General features: G+C 40.0%; 1 protein-coding gene and 1 long non-coding RNA gene across 8 annotated transcripts in view; one reads left to right on the top strand and one right to left on the bottom strand.

Moving 5' to 3' along the window:
- The window catches only part of MACROH2A1 (macroH2A.1 histone), an 84,763-nt gene that overhangs the window by 49,590 nt on the left and 21,721 nt on the right, over nucleotides 1–13,452 (top strand). For 5 of the 7 annotated variants that reach the window (XM_038552216.1, XM_038552215.1, XM_038552214.1 and 2 more), the window contains exon 5: nucleotides 9,118–9,228. In XM_038552216.1, the coding sequence (XP_038408144.1) occupies nucleotides 9,118–9,228 (111 nt within the window). The remainder of the gene's footprint in view (nucleotides 1–9,117; nucleotides 9,229–13,452) is intronic. The other 2 variants (XM_038552219.1, XM_038552217.1) reach the window with 1 other exon arrangement.
- On the bottom strand, nucleotides 7,007–12,787 carry LOC119873893. Its single transcript, XR_005366702.1, has 3 exons — nucleotides 11,852–12,787; nucleotides 9,630–10,971; nucleotides 7,007–9,401 (listed from the first exon to the last, which is right to left on the bottom strand). It is a non-coding gene; the product is annotated as an uncharacterized LOC119873893 (long non-coding RNA).

The following is a 13,452-nucleotide window of genomic DNA, read 5'->3' as shown; positions in this document are numbered from 1 at the left end:
CCCTCCTTAGGGAACCCTGGGTGGCGCAGCGGTTTAGCGCCTGCCTTTGGCCCAGGGCACGATCCTGGAGACCCGGGATCGAATCCCATGTCGGGCTCCCGGTGCATGGAGCCTGCTTCTCCCTCTGCCTATGTCTCTGCCTCTCTCTCTCTCTCTGTGTGACTATCATAAATAAATTAAAAAAAAAAAAAAAGTGCCCTCCTTAATCTCTATCACCAATTTCACCCATCCCCCCCCAGCGACCTCCCCTCTGGTAACGGTCAGTTCTGTAGAGTTAAGAGACTGTTTCTTGGTTTACCTCCCTCTCTTTTGTTCCATTTGCTCATTTATTTTTTAAATTCCACGTATGTGTGAAATCATGTTCTTTTTCTTTCTCTGATTTATTTCACTAAACATAATTTTCCTAGCCCCATCCAAGTCATTGCAAATGGCAAGATTTCATTCTTTTTTTATGGTCAAGTAATATTCCATTGTGTACATATACATCTTCTTTATCATTTCGTCAGTCAGTGGATACTGGGGCTATTTCCATAATTTAGCTATTGTAGATAATGCTGCTATAAACATTGGGATGCATGTATTCCTTTGAATTAGTATTTTTGTATTCTTTGGGTAAATACCTAGCAGTGCCATTGCTGGATCATAGAGTAGTTCCATTTTTAACTTTCTGAGGAACCTCCATACTGTTTTCCAGAGTGGTTGCACCAGTTTGCATTCCCACCAGCAGTACAAGAGGGTTCCCCTGCGTCCCTATCCTTGCCAACGCCTGTTGTTTCTTGTGTTGTTGATTTCAAGAAAGGTGTTGTTGATTTCAAGAAAGTTTTGACTGTTGTGAAGTGATAACTCATTGTAGTTTTGATTTGCATTTCTTTGATGATCAGTAAAGATAAGCATCTTTTCATGTGTCTGTTACGATCTGTATGTCTTCTTTAGAAAAATATTCGTGTCTTCTGCCAATTTTTAAATTAGATTATTTGTTTTTTGGATGTTAAGTTTGGTTAAGTTCTTTATATATTTGGGAAACTCTTTATCAGCTATGCCATTTGCAAATATCTTCTCCCATTCTGTAGGTTGCATTTTAGTTTTGTGGACTGTTTGCTTCCCTGTGCAGAGACTTTTTTGGTGTAGTCCCAATAGTTTATATTTGATTTTATCTCCCTTGCCTCAGGATACATATCTAGAAAGAAGTTACTATGACTGATGTCAAAGAAGTTACTGCCTGTGTTCTCTTCTAGGACTTTTATGGTTTGAGGTCTCACATTTAGATCTCTGACCACTTTTTAAACATTTATTTCCTTTTGCTATTGAGTAGTAGGAGTTCTTCATATATTTTGGATATTAAGCCTTTATCAGATACAGATCTTCCTTGACTTCTGATGGAGTTGTGTCTTGTAAACCCATTGTAAGTTGAAAATAATGTTAAGTTGAAAATGCATTTAATACACCTAACCTACCAAACATCATAGCTTAGCCTCGCCTATGTAAATGTACTCAGAACACTTAGATTCACTTACAGTTGGACAAAATCATCTCACACAAAGCCTGTTTTATAAGAAAGTGTGAGATATGTCATGTAATTTATTGAATACTATACTGAAAGTGAAAAGTATAATAGTTCTGTGGGTACAGAATGATTTTGTAAGTGTATTAGTCATTTACCCTCATGATTGTGTGGCTGACTGGGCCCTGTGGCTAGCTCTTGTTGCCTAGCATCACTAGAGCGTATAGTACTGCATGTTGCTATCCTAGGAAAAAATCAAAATTTAAATTCAAAGTATAGTTTCTATTGAATGTGTATTGCTTTTGTACCATTGTAAAGCTGAAAAATTCAAAGTCAAACCATTGGATGTCAGGGACTGTCTGTATATGATTTGTAAATTTCTCTAAAGGTTTACTTTTTATTTTGATGGTTGCTTTGCAGAATCTTTTCAGTTTGGTGTAGTCCCACTGTTTTGCTTTCGCTGCTTTTGCTTGGGATACCATATCCAAAAAAATCATCACCAAGACCAATATCAAGGAGCTTACCATCTGTTTCCTACGAGTTTCTTAATTAAGTATTTAATCCATTTTGAGTTAATTTTTGTGTATGATGTAAAATGTTGGTACAGTTTCATTCTTTTGCACGTGGCTGCCTCATTTTCCCAATACAGTTTAATTGAAGAGACTGTTCTTTCTTCATTGTATACTCTTAGCTCTTTTGTCATGAATACATAGGAGTTTATTTCTGGGTTCTCTATTCTGTTCCATTGGTGTATGTATCTGTTTTCATATTGGTAACATATTGTTTTGATTATTATATCTTTGTAATATAATTTGAAATCAGGGAGCATGATGATACCTTTTGTTTTATTCTTTGTCAAGATTGCTTTGGCTTTCAGAGTCTTTGTGATTTCATATAAATCTTTTTTTTTTTTTTCTAAATATTTTTTTCTTTATTTATTTATGATAGTCACACACAGAGAGAGAGAGAGAGAGGCAGAGACATAGGCAGAGGGAGAAGCAGGCTCCGTGCACCGGGAGCCCGACGTGGGATTCAATCCCAGGTCTCCAGGATCGCGCCCTGGGCCAAAGGCAGGCGCCAAACCGCTGCGCCACCCAGGGATCCCAATTTCATATAAATCTTAAGATTGCTCTGTTCCTGTGAGAAATGCCATTGGAATTTTGATAGAGATTGCACTGAATCTGTAGATTGATTTGATTAGTATGGACATTTTAACCATATTAATCCTTTCAGTCCATGAGCACCAAATCTCTCTCCATTTATTTGTGTCTTCTTCAATTTCTTTCATTAATGTATTATAGTTTTCAGTGTACAATATGTAGTTTTCAGTGTATACTTTTTTGCATTTTGGGTTAAATTGCTAAGTATTTTATTTCTTTGATGCAGTTGTAAATGGGATTGTTTTGTTTTTCTTTCTGATAATTTGTTATTAGCATATACAAATCCAACGGATTCCTGTATTCTGGTATCCTGTTACTTTACTGAATTCATTTATTGTAACCTTTTTTTTGTGGAGTCTTTAGGGTTTTGTGTATCATGTATCATGTATCATTTGTGTATCATGCTGTTTGCAAATAGTGACAGCTTTACTTCCCTTCTGATTTTGATGCCTCTTATTTCTTTTTCTTACCTAATTGCTCTCGCTAGGACTTCTAATACTAATATTGAATAAAAGTGGCAAGAATGGATATTATTGTCTTGTTACTGATCTTAGAGGAAAAGCTTTGAGCTTTTCACTAATGAGTATGATGCCAGCTCTCAGCTTGGCATTTATGGCCTTTAGTATGTTGAGGTATGTTTCTTCTGTACCCGTTTTGAGAGCTTTGTATCATAAATGGATGTTGAATTTTGTCAAATGCCTTTTCTGAATTTGTTGAGGTGATCATATATATGCTTTTTATATTTCATTTGTTAATATAGTATATCACTTTGCTGGATTTGTGGGCTATTAAACCACCCTTACATCCTTGGAATAAATCCCACTTGATCATGGTATATGATCCATTTAATATATTGTTGATTTCAGTTTGTTAGTATTTTGCTGAGGGTCTTGCATCTGTGTTCATCCGGGATATTGGCCTGTAATTTACTTTTCGTAAGGCATCCTGGTCCGGTTTGGGTATCAAGGTAATGCTGGCCTTAAAAAGTGAGTTTGGAAATGTCCTCCTCTTTTATATTTTCAAAGACTCATATTTAATTCTTTAAATGTTTGGTAGAATTAACCTGTGAAACCTTCTTGTCCTGGACTTTTGTTTATTGAGAAGTTTTTCATGACTGATTCTATGCCTTTACTAGTAATCCATCTGTTGAGATTTTTATTTTTCTTTGATTCAGTCCTAGTATGTTATCTATTGCTATGATTTGGTTCATTTCTTCTCGGTTGTCCAATTTTTTTTGGTATATAATTTTTCATAGTAGTCTCTTAGGATCCTTTATATTTCTGTGGTGTCATTTGTAACATCTCTTTCATTTCTGATGTTACTTATTTGAAACCTCTTTTTTTTTTCCTGGTGAGTCTAACCAAAGATTTGTTGATTTTTGTTATCTTTTCAAAGAGCTATTAGGTTTATTGATCCTTTCTGTTTTTAGTCTGTTTCCACTCTGATCTGTATTATTTCCTTCTTTCAGCTAACTTTGGGCTTCATTTGTTCTTTTTTTTGCCCCCTCTGGTTTCTTTTGGTGTTGGGTGTTAGAGATTTCTCTTGTTTTTTGAAGTAGGCCTATATTGCTATAAACTTGCCTCTTACAACTACTTTTGCTGCATAAGTTTTAGTATGTTTATTTCCATTTATATTAGAGTATTTCTTAATTTCTCTTTTGATTTCTTCTTTGATCTATTGGTTGTTGAATAGTGTGTAATCTAATCTCCACATATTTGAATTTTCCAGGTTTTTTTCTCCTCATAACTGTGATCAGAAAAGATGATTGATATGATTTCAGCCTTCTTAAATTTATTAAGACATGTTTTGTGGTCTAAAATATTATCTGTCTTGCAGAATGTTCCATGTACATATGAAAGGAATGTGTATTCTTTTACTTTTGGGTGGAAAGTTCTGAATATATGTTAAGTCCACCTGGTCTCATGTATCATTTAAGGCCAGTGTTTATTGATTTTCTGCTTGCTTGATCTATCTACTGATGAAAGTGGGAGATAATGTCCCCTGTTATTATTGTATTGCTATCTGTTTCTCCCTTTAGGTCTGTTACTGTAGGCTTTATACATTTATGTGCTCCTAGATTAAGAGCATAAATGTTTACAATATTTATAAAATATATACAGATATTCTCTTGTTGGCTTGGCACATTTACCATTATGTAATACCCTTCATTATCTGTTACTGTAATCTTTGTTTTAAAGAATATTTTGTCTGACCTAAGTATAGCTATCCCTGCTTTCTCTTGGTTTCCATTTGCATGAAAAATCTTTCTCTGTCACTTCACTTTCATTGTGTCTTGCCCTTCTTGTAAAATGTGTCTCTTGTAGGCAGCATATTGTGAATCTTCTGTTTTTATCCATTCAGTCACTGTATGTCTTTTGTTTGGAGAAATATTTAAAGTAATTATTGACAGGTATATACTTGTCATTTTGTTAATAGTTTTCTGGCTGTTTTGTAATTCTTCTCTTCTTCTCTTGCTCTCTGCCTTTGTGATTTGATGTTTGCCTTCAGTGGTTTCTTTATCTTTTGTGTATCTACTGTAGGCTTTTGCTTTGTGTTCAGCATGAGGTTGATGTATAACAACCTCTTGACAGTCTGTTTTAACTTGCTAATGTAAGTTTGAACACATTGTAAAACTCTGAATTTTTCCCTCCCTACATTTTATGTTATTGGTGTCATACTTTCTTTTAATCTCATGTGTCCCTTAATTATTGTACTATTTTTACTACCTTTTAATTTTAACCTTCAGATTAGCTTTATAAGGGATTAAGTCACTACCTTTAGTACTTACCTTTACTAGTGAAAGTTAAACTTGGATATGTTTTCCTGTTACTAAATAGCACCATTTCTTTTCAGCTTAAACAAGTCCCTATAACATTTCTAGTATGGCCAGTTTAGTAGTAGTGAACTCCTTTGCTTTTTGCTTGTCTAGAAAATCATTTCTCTCTCAATTTCAAAGGACACTTTTGCCAGGTATTCTTGGTTGGAAGTTTTTTACTTTCAGCACTTTGAATATATTGTGCCACTCTCTTGTGGCCTGCAAATTTCTGCTGACAAATCTGAGAGTCCCACGGGGGTTCCCTTGTATATTGTAAGTTGTTTTTCTCTTGCCACTTCTAAGAGTCTCTCTTTGTCTTTAACTTTTACATTTTAATTATGGTGTGTTGTGCTGTGGGTCTCTCTGGGGTCATCTTTTTTGGAACTCTCTTGGTTTCCTGTCAGGATTTCCTTCTTTTTTTATAGCTGAATGTTCCATTATATATACTACAGTTTTTTCTCCATTCATCTGTGGACCCTTAGATTGTTTCTTTGTGTGAGCTGTCATAAGTAATGCTGCTGTGATCATAAGGTGCAGTTACCTCTTTGACATAGTGTTTTTGTTTCCTTTGGTTATATTCCCAGAAACAGAATTGCTGGATCATTTGGTAGTTCTACTTTTAAATCTTTGAGGAAGTTTCATACTGTTTTCCATAGTGGTCATGCCAGTTTACAGTGTGGGCAACAGCTTTAAAATGGAAGAGGCCATGAGCAAATAAATCATTTTTGAGAATCACTAGTATTAATTATCATAGGCTAATAAGCCTTATAACTTAGCTTCATATTCAGCTGCTAACTCATACCAGGGGCACAGGGAAGCTGTCACGGCCCCCTCTTCCCAATACAACCAGCTCTGTTTCTTGAATGCCTGAAATTCTGTCAGTTAAGGCTTTCTCACCTCTAAAAAAAGTGAAGTATTTTTGGGCAGAAGCACCCTATCTTTACCTACTTATTAACTGTATCCTGTTCCCAAGCATTTACTGAGTACTTCCTGTATGCATGGTGTTCACTGGGTAGAGTAGTGGTTCTCAAACTTTTTTGCTTGCCTACCTCCCAAAACAATTTTGAAAATCTTTGAATCACACAGATTTAAAATTTGACAGCTAAGCTTTTGATAATAAATATACACATGTAGGGTATAATTTCTGATATACAAAAACTATTTCATTATTTAAATGTATACAAAGAAATCTAAATAATGTGTTGATTTGGAATATCATCATCTTTTAAAAATATATGGACAGCTCTTTTTTAACAAATGGAACATTTACATTACTTTTCTCCTTGAGCTATTATGTCCCTTTCACTTGTCCCACAGATTTTTTTCTTAATGTCCATATTTTATTGCTGGTGGTAGTACTTTACTGATCTTCACAACAAAAATAATGTATATAAATTTAAATTTACTTGAAAATTTCCTGTGATCATAAAGGCACTAAATGTTATGGATTTTACAGGATTGGCTGGTTATTACACTTAAAAACACACAGTTGATCAAACCAGTAAATATTTTACAATTTAATAACTACTAAGGAAAACAATAGTCTTGGAACTGTATTCTTACAATAGGATATATTGAGATACAGTTTTTGCAATAACTGGTAAAGTAGTTACTTATTTCTGAAATGAAACCGGGTTCAGCATCCTGTTTTTGTATATTTACAGGTAAAAGTACCTGGAATGTCTTGGTCACAAAAAATAAGTGGGAATGGAAAGGATTTTGTTAAAGCAACATCATTCAATCCTCTGAACTCTTAAGTTCCAATAGTCACTTAGTAATCTGTCATCAGTTTGTTTTAATACATGCTTTATTTTACAATTGTTTTAGATTGACAAAGTTAGAGATAGTAAGAGAGTTCCTGAATACTCCTCACCAGTTTCCCCATTGTAACATCTTCCATCACCCTGGTACATTTGTCACAACTAAGAAACTGGCATTGGTACATTACTATTAAGTCCATCAATCTGTTTTTATAATGATCTCTCAGGTGTTAAGTAAATTTGATATTTCTCCCATTTTGTTGAAAGCACAGAATTAGAAACATCTGAGTAGTGAAAGGATTTGTCACCCAGCCTTTCCCTTTCTTGTTTCCTGGAAAGTATATAAAAAAAGGCTTACTAAGACTTGCCATGTAACTGTAGGTTATACCTTTCACTTTTGGGGTTCTCTTTCACTTGGCATATCTGGTATACTGAAAGAATTAGGAAAACCATAATAGTGACCATTTTAACCTATCTTTGCTAATGCCCTGTTTCTTGATAAAATGCTTTTTGTCTTAGCACTTATATCAAAACCTTGAAGCTTCAGATTTGGCTCATTTAATTTACAGAAAATGTTCCAGGTTTGCCATTGAACTTAATTGTAAAAGTAGTCCTGCTTGTTAAAGCACTCAGTAAAACTAGAATTTTTTTTTCAATGTAAGCAAAAATGTTAATGTTAATGAATTTGAATCCCTAAACAGACATGTAGACCTTGCCTTGAGTTGGTGGTCCAGAGCCTTCCTTTAGAAGACGTGGCCATCTGGAATACCTCTCACCCCTGCTTTCTTGGTTTGCTCCCACTGGAACATCCCTCAAGAGTGATGTACTTTTTGATAAAAACTGGAGGGAAGAGAAAAGGGGAAGTGGGGAAGTGTCTAAACACAAACTACCATTGTTTCCACTATCTTTAGTCTATGATATATGTGAATACAGAACATCCCCACATGAGCCAAAATACCCATTTCTCATACCGTCCTTATACTTAACAGAAATGCATGAAAGACTGAGAAAGCCCTGTATCCCTATTCCCGGGGTGGGAGAGGGGGAGTGACATCCCAGTAATGAGAAGTGGGACACGAGTGGTAGTTCAAGGATATGTGGCATGAGACCATCACTCAGGGTAGATCAGTTTCAGGAAAAGTATATTAAAAGTTGGGGATTGGAAATTAAAACTCTCTGGACAACATACCTTGCAGGACTCTTGGGAACCCCAGGGTATACATACTTGAATCTGGTTGGTACCGGGAAGAGGCCAATGAGCACGCTGATAACCATCCCACCAGGAGGGTGGGGAGTCCCCAGGGGCAGCAGGGCTTGCCAACAGCCACCATAGGGATCCTTCTTTCTCCAAGCCTGGTTTTCTTGAAGAACAGCTGGGTACCGTCTAACTCCTGGGCTGGGGGAAGGTTAGAGGGTTATGGAGTTTCATCTGATTTTTGGCTCTTTGAGAACTTGTGATCAGGAAGTTTGCTTTTCCTCCTCAAACTTGAATAGTGAACAGACATCTAGAAAGCAAAGACCCTAATTAAGAGATATTTAGTTGGTCTAAATTTATGAAAATGTTGTAGATTGTCACTCTGCAGTAAAATTTTGCCTTCAGGTATATTTTTAATACACAAAAATTTTATTTTGTAAAAATATTATATATTTTTTATGTATTACAAAGTGATAAAAATACAACTAATGCTCTTCATCGAACTCCCGGACTTCACAGAGCTTGCGGCTCCCACTTTGAAAAAGGCCAAAAACTGGTTGTGCTTTAGTTTCCTATTTCCTCCAGGACCATGGGCAGGGCCTAGGAGCCACCTCCCTGTTAGAAAAGCCCAGATCCCTTTGGTCTCTGCTTGTGTAGCCTCATGATGACTCTTATCTTTGTGCAAGAAGAAGCAGGGGGAAGTCAGCAAGGCAGCCAGCGCGGATAGCACCACTGAGGGAACACCGGCCGACGGCTTCACAGTCCTCTCCACCAAGAGCCTCTTCCTTGGCCAGAAGGTAGGCAGACGTGCGGCCTCAGTCTGCTCGCGGCCCTGGGACAGACGGGTGGAGGCCACCTCTGCTGCAGGAAGGCCTGGGGATTCCCGGAGACTACTCCTGGCCTCTTAGGTGTGGGTGGAGGAGTGGGTGGCCTCAGGGAGGGCCGCGGCAGGAATGCTGGGGGAGACTGCCTGGGCAGGTGGGAAGAGGAGATAGTGGTGAAAAGAGAGAAGGCTATTCCTGTGGTGGTGTGGGGTGGGTTGGGCGGGGCGGGGGTGGGCATTCAGGACAGCCTGGGCTTAGTCTGAAGTAGCTGCTAATGTGGGATAAACTGGCTATTACATAGCCCTGGCCAGAGAAAAAGCCCAAAGTCAAAGCTGGGTTTGGCAAAGGAAAGGTCTAGCAGACAGCCCACTCACTCCGGTGGGCACTGCAGGCAGAGCCTCTGATCTGGGGGCAGGATTATTTTAGACTTCCTTAGGTAACGGGTACACTGAGCCACCTCTCGACTCCTCAAACCAATCTTTTGTTTGTTTTAACCGTGGGCACTGTATTTTCAGCCATCCCAGTGATGCAGCTTTGCCAGGACGCCATGGTTTTGTAAAAGATGATTCACTTTTGCTGAAAATAAAAATGATGCAAAGGCTTTTAAGACCTGAGAGTGAGAGTTAATTGATATTTCTCTATTAACACCAAAAAAGGAGGGGAGGGGCTGGAGAGAGAGGGAATTCCGCTTCTTTTATTTTTTAAATCCTACATGAAAGAAAATTAAAGGCATGAATTTGACCTTCCATGTAAATTGCGCTGTGGCCAACAACTTGGTTCTGAAGCTGCATCATTTTTACAACCTCACTGTCAATTTTCTTTCGCATCTCAAGTGACACAGCCCTCCTGCTCCTGCCTTGCAAGTGCTCTTCCTCCTCCCCCACCCCCCTTCCTGTCCTGGTTGCACTCAGGCTCTCATGATGCAATTCCTGTGGTGGACCCTGTGTTCCAGCAAATAACCATTGCAGCTGACATTTTATAACCATTATCTGTATTTTTGTATGCATTTTTCAAAGGAAAAAAATAAGCAGCACTTGTCATCTTAAGGTCTGGGGCTTTGAAAGTTTTCGTTTAAGGTATTTTTGATTTACTTAAAAAATTTCAACTCAGCAGTGGAGGCCACCACCTGGGTCTACTTTCACACCCTTTAACATGTCCTTTGGGGAATATATTGGACGCTAATGTGAACCGTCATCCCAGTTGCCGTGGTTTGAACTCAAGTGTGAACACTCTCTGCGGTTTAGGAGCAGCTCCCGTGTGCTTTAGAACCTTGGTGCAGACCATTAGCTGGGCTTGCAAGCCTGTGAAGCAGGTAGAACAGTTCTGTCCCTCCCCCTCCCGCTGTCCCCACGGTCCCTCACTCTTTGCTCCATCCTACCTTTGAGTACCCTGACGCTGGCCTCTCCCTTCCCTGTGTTCTTCTTGCTACCTCCTGCCGTCTACCCCAAAGCCAGCCTCCCATCAGAACTCCTTACCTCTTCTTCCTGGACAAAGTCATGTATTTGCACAGTAGTGGCACTCACACACACAAATGTCCACGTATGGATGGATGCCCTTTTTGATCTTGGGATTGGGGTCTTGAGCCCTAGAAAGGAGGTGGCTCAGGCTGCAGACAGCCTGCTAGTTCCGCTGCCACCAAGCAGCGCTGTCCTCTCCACCATTCAGGGCACACCTTGGTCTTCAGCCTCAGGGCTGGGTGCCACAGGCATAATAGTCCTAGAAGGTACAAAGCAAATACGGACTGTTCAGGGCTGGGGAGACCAAAACACTGTAGAGAAGTATCGATACTTCATAGTAACCTACAGGGGTGTCATTTAATGTCATTTAAGAAACAGGAAAAGGGAAGGAGTAGACTTGACAGAGAAACTTATGTGCTGTTGGATGTCCTGACTTTGGAAGGGAGATTCTGAAAGGATTGATTGAGCCCAACCCAGTGTAAAACAGTCAGCTGTCAGAGAGGGAGTTGAGTGCAGAACCAGGTGGACTGCCCACCTTCTTTCGCACCTTCACTACCGCGAGGCTGTGCCTCCAGGTTAATGACCTGAGATTCCCACATCCAGGATGAGGGACCCCCCAATTCAGTACTGCACGTGCCCTTGAGCAGTGTGAGCTATGTCTCCCCAGATGTGGTGGCGGGATAAGGCAGCATTTCAAGCCAGCCTGGACCTCAGTGTCAGAAAGTGTGTTAGCAACCTTTTCTGGAACCCTGGGCCCCTGAGGTGTGACATGGAGCAAGTGTTTGTCATCAGGAGCATCATTTGCAGACAGTACTTCCTGGCCCTTTATTGGTTATGGCCATGAAAGTCATAGCATGTAATGCAAAAGGAGCAAGAATCCTAAAACTGATGTGAATTTTCACACAAAGCACATTTTAAAATGGCATTATCACAGATGACAGTTTAGGCTCAGAGTTCTGGAAATGTCCTAAAGGGAGTACTTGAGAATGAAGAGTGTGTAGTACCCTGTACTCTCTGCATATTTTTTTTCCCATCTGTACAGTGAAACCTATGCTTGAATCTTGCAAGCTAGTGATGGTAGAGAAAGGTGACACTGTGCCCTGCACAGCCCTACCAGGCCCAGTTGCTAAGCTACTCACAGGAGAAGCCGGCCCAGGGCTTAGGAGTCTGGGATCTCATTACTGTGGCTGCTGGCGTGTTTCACATACTCAAGTCTCAGGAGTCGTCATCCTTGTTACTCCACTGTTACCCAGCGTTCACACACATTGTTGAGTTATTTTCCAAAAGAAGACAGCGCTGTGAACATGCCTTCATCAGATGTTTTTGCTTGGTGGTTCAACAGAGATTCGCAGCTTCCTTTCAGAGATTGAAAAACCTGACAGTTTTATTTCCCCCCCAAATTCTTCCAATGTGAACTCTACAAATCTGGGTCAGTGGCAGTAAATGATTTAAGGCTTTGTAGGGACAGGATTTATTTGAGGCGGTAGAGGAGGCTGCATGACGAGGCTATGAGTGAGTCCCAGGCTATCCGCATTGTAGCCACAGTTCTGTAGGCTGCTGAAGGCAGGGGCAGGGTATGTGGGTTTTCTGCCTTGCATACACACACCCAATTCCAAAGGGCTAGAAAACTGCAAGGAGAGAGGGAGTGAGTAAGGCAGTAGTAAAGAGGGAAGGGTCGATGTCTCTTTCTACCCTCCAGTTGACGATTGGTATCTGAGACACCATGAACAGTGCTGCCTCAGCTCCCGGGCCTCTGGCAATGCCCACATCTGTCCTTGTCTTTGTGTGACAGGCTCTAGGCTGAAACCCACCAGATGCCACCACCAGACCTGAGGCCTTGGTGAGAACTGAAGCTGGGGATATGTGCAGGGTGGGTGCCAGAGCTCAGATAAAGGAGCCCCTTCATCCCAGAGGCAGGGCAGGAGGGGGCTACAGAGCAAATGTGGTTCTCCATCAGAGGCTACAAACAGTTTTGTTTTGTTTTAAGATTTATTCTTTATTTATTTATTTATTTATTTATTATTTATTTATCTATTTATTTATGAATGATACACATAGAAAGAGAGAGGCAGAGACACAGGAGGAGGGAGAAGCGGGCTCCATGCCAGGAGCCTGACGTGGGACTTGATCCCGGGACTCCAGGATTGCGCCCTGGGCCAAAGGCAGGCGCTAAACCACTGAGCCACCCAGGGATCCCCTACAAACAGTTTTATGGAAAACCTCACCCTTTCCATCTACTTTGGTTGAAGTGGACTTAAGACAGGAAGAGAGTTGCATTTTCTAGGGTAGCACAAGGAAATAGGACTGGTCCATCTTCTCCCTTCCTTGTCCATTATTAGGGCATGAAAGATACCAAAATTACAGGCTAGATCCAGCATGTCACTTGGATACCATTCATCAGTTAGTTTCATTTCCTAAAATTGAATTTTTAACAGTATGTAAGATAATAAGAGATTCCTGTAGCCAAGTAGGTCATGTCAAGGCACAGCCCACATGTCTGTCTAGTAGTTCCAAGCCACGGCTCCTTTCCTACCATTGGCCGGCTGCCTCCCGACCTGCTGTAAGTGGTGGGGGCCAGCCTTCCTTCCAGCACAACCAGGTTGGCTCTGAGCTTTCTCAGGTCCAAGCGAGGCCAAGGGCCCTATTCCTGAGCTCTGGCATTTCTATTAGCCCTACTTTAAGAGAAGGGAGATGTTCATCTCACCGCAGAGTTGTCAGGACGTTTGAGATTCACTTCCAA

Source organism: Canis lupus, chromosome 11 (assembly GCF_011100685.1).
Source record: "Canis lupus familiaris isolate Mischka breed German Shepherd chromosome 11, alternate assembly UU_Cfam_GSD_1.0, whole genome shotgun sequence".
NCBI lineage: Eukaryota > Metazoa > Chordata > Mammalia > Carnivora > Canidae > Canis > Canis lupus.
The sequence above is the reverse complement of the archived record's forward strand: the minus strand, read 5'-3'. Positions and strand labels throughout refer to the sequence as shown.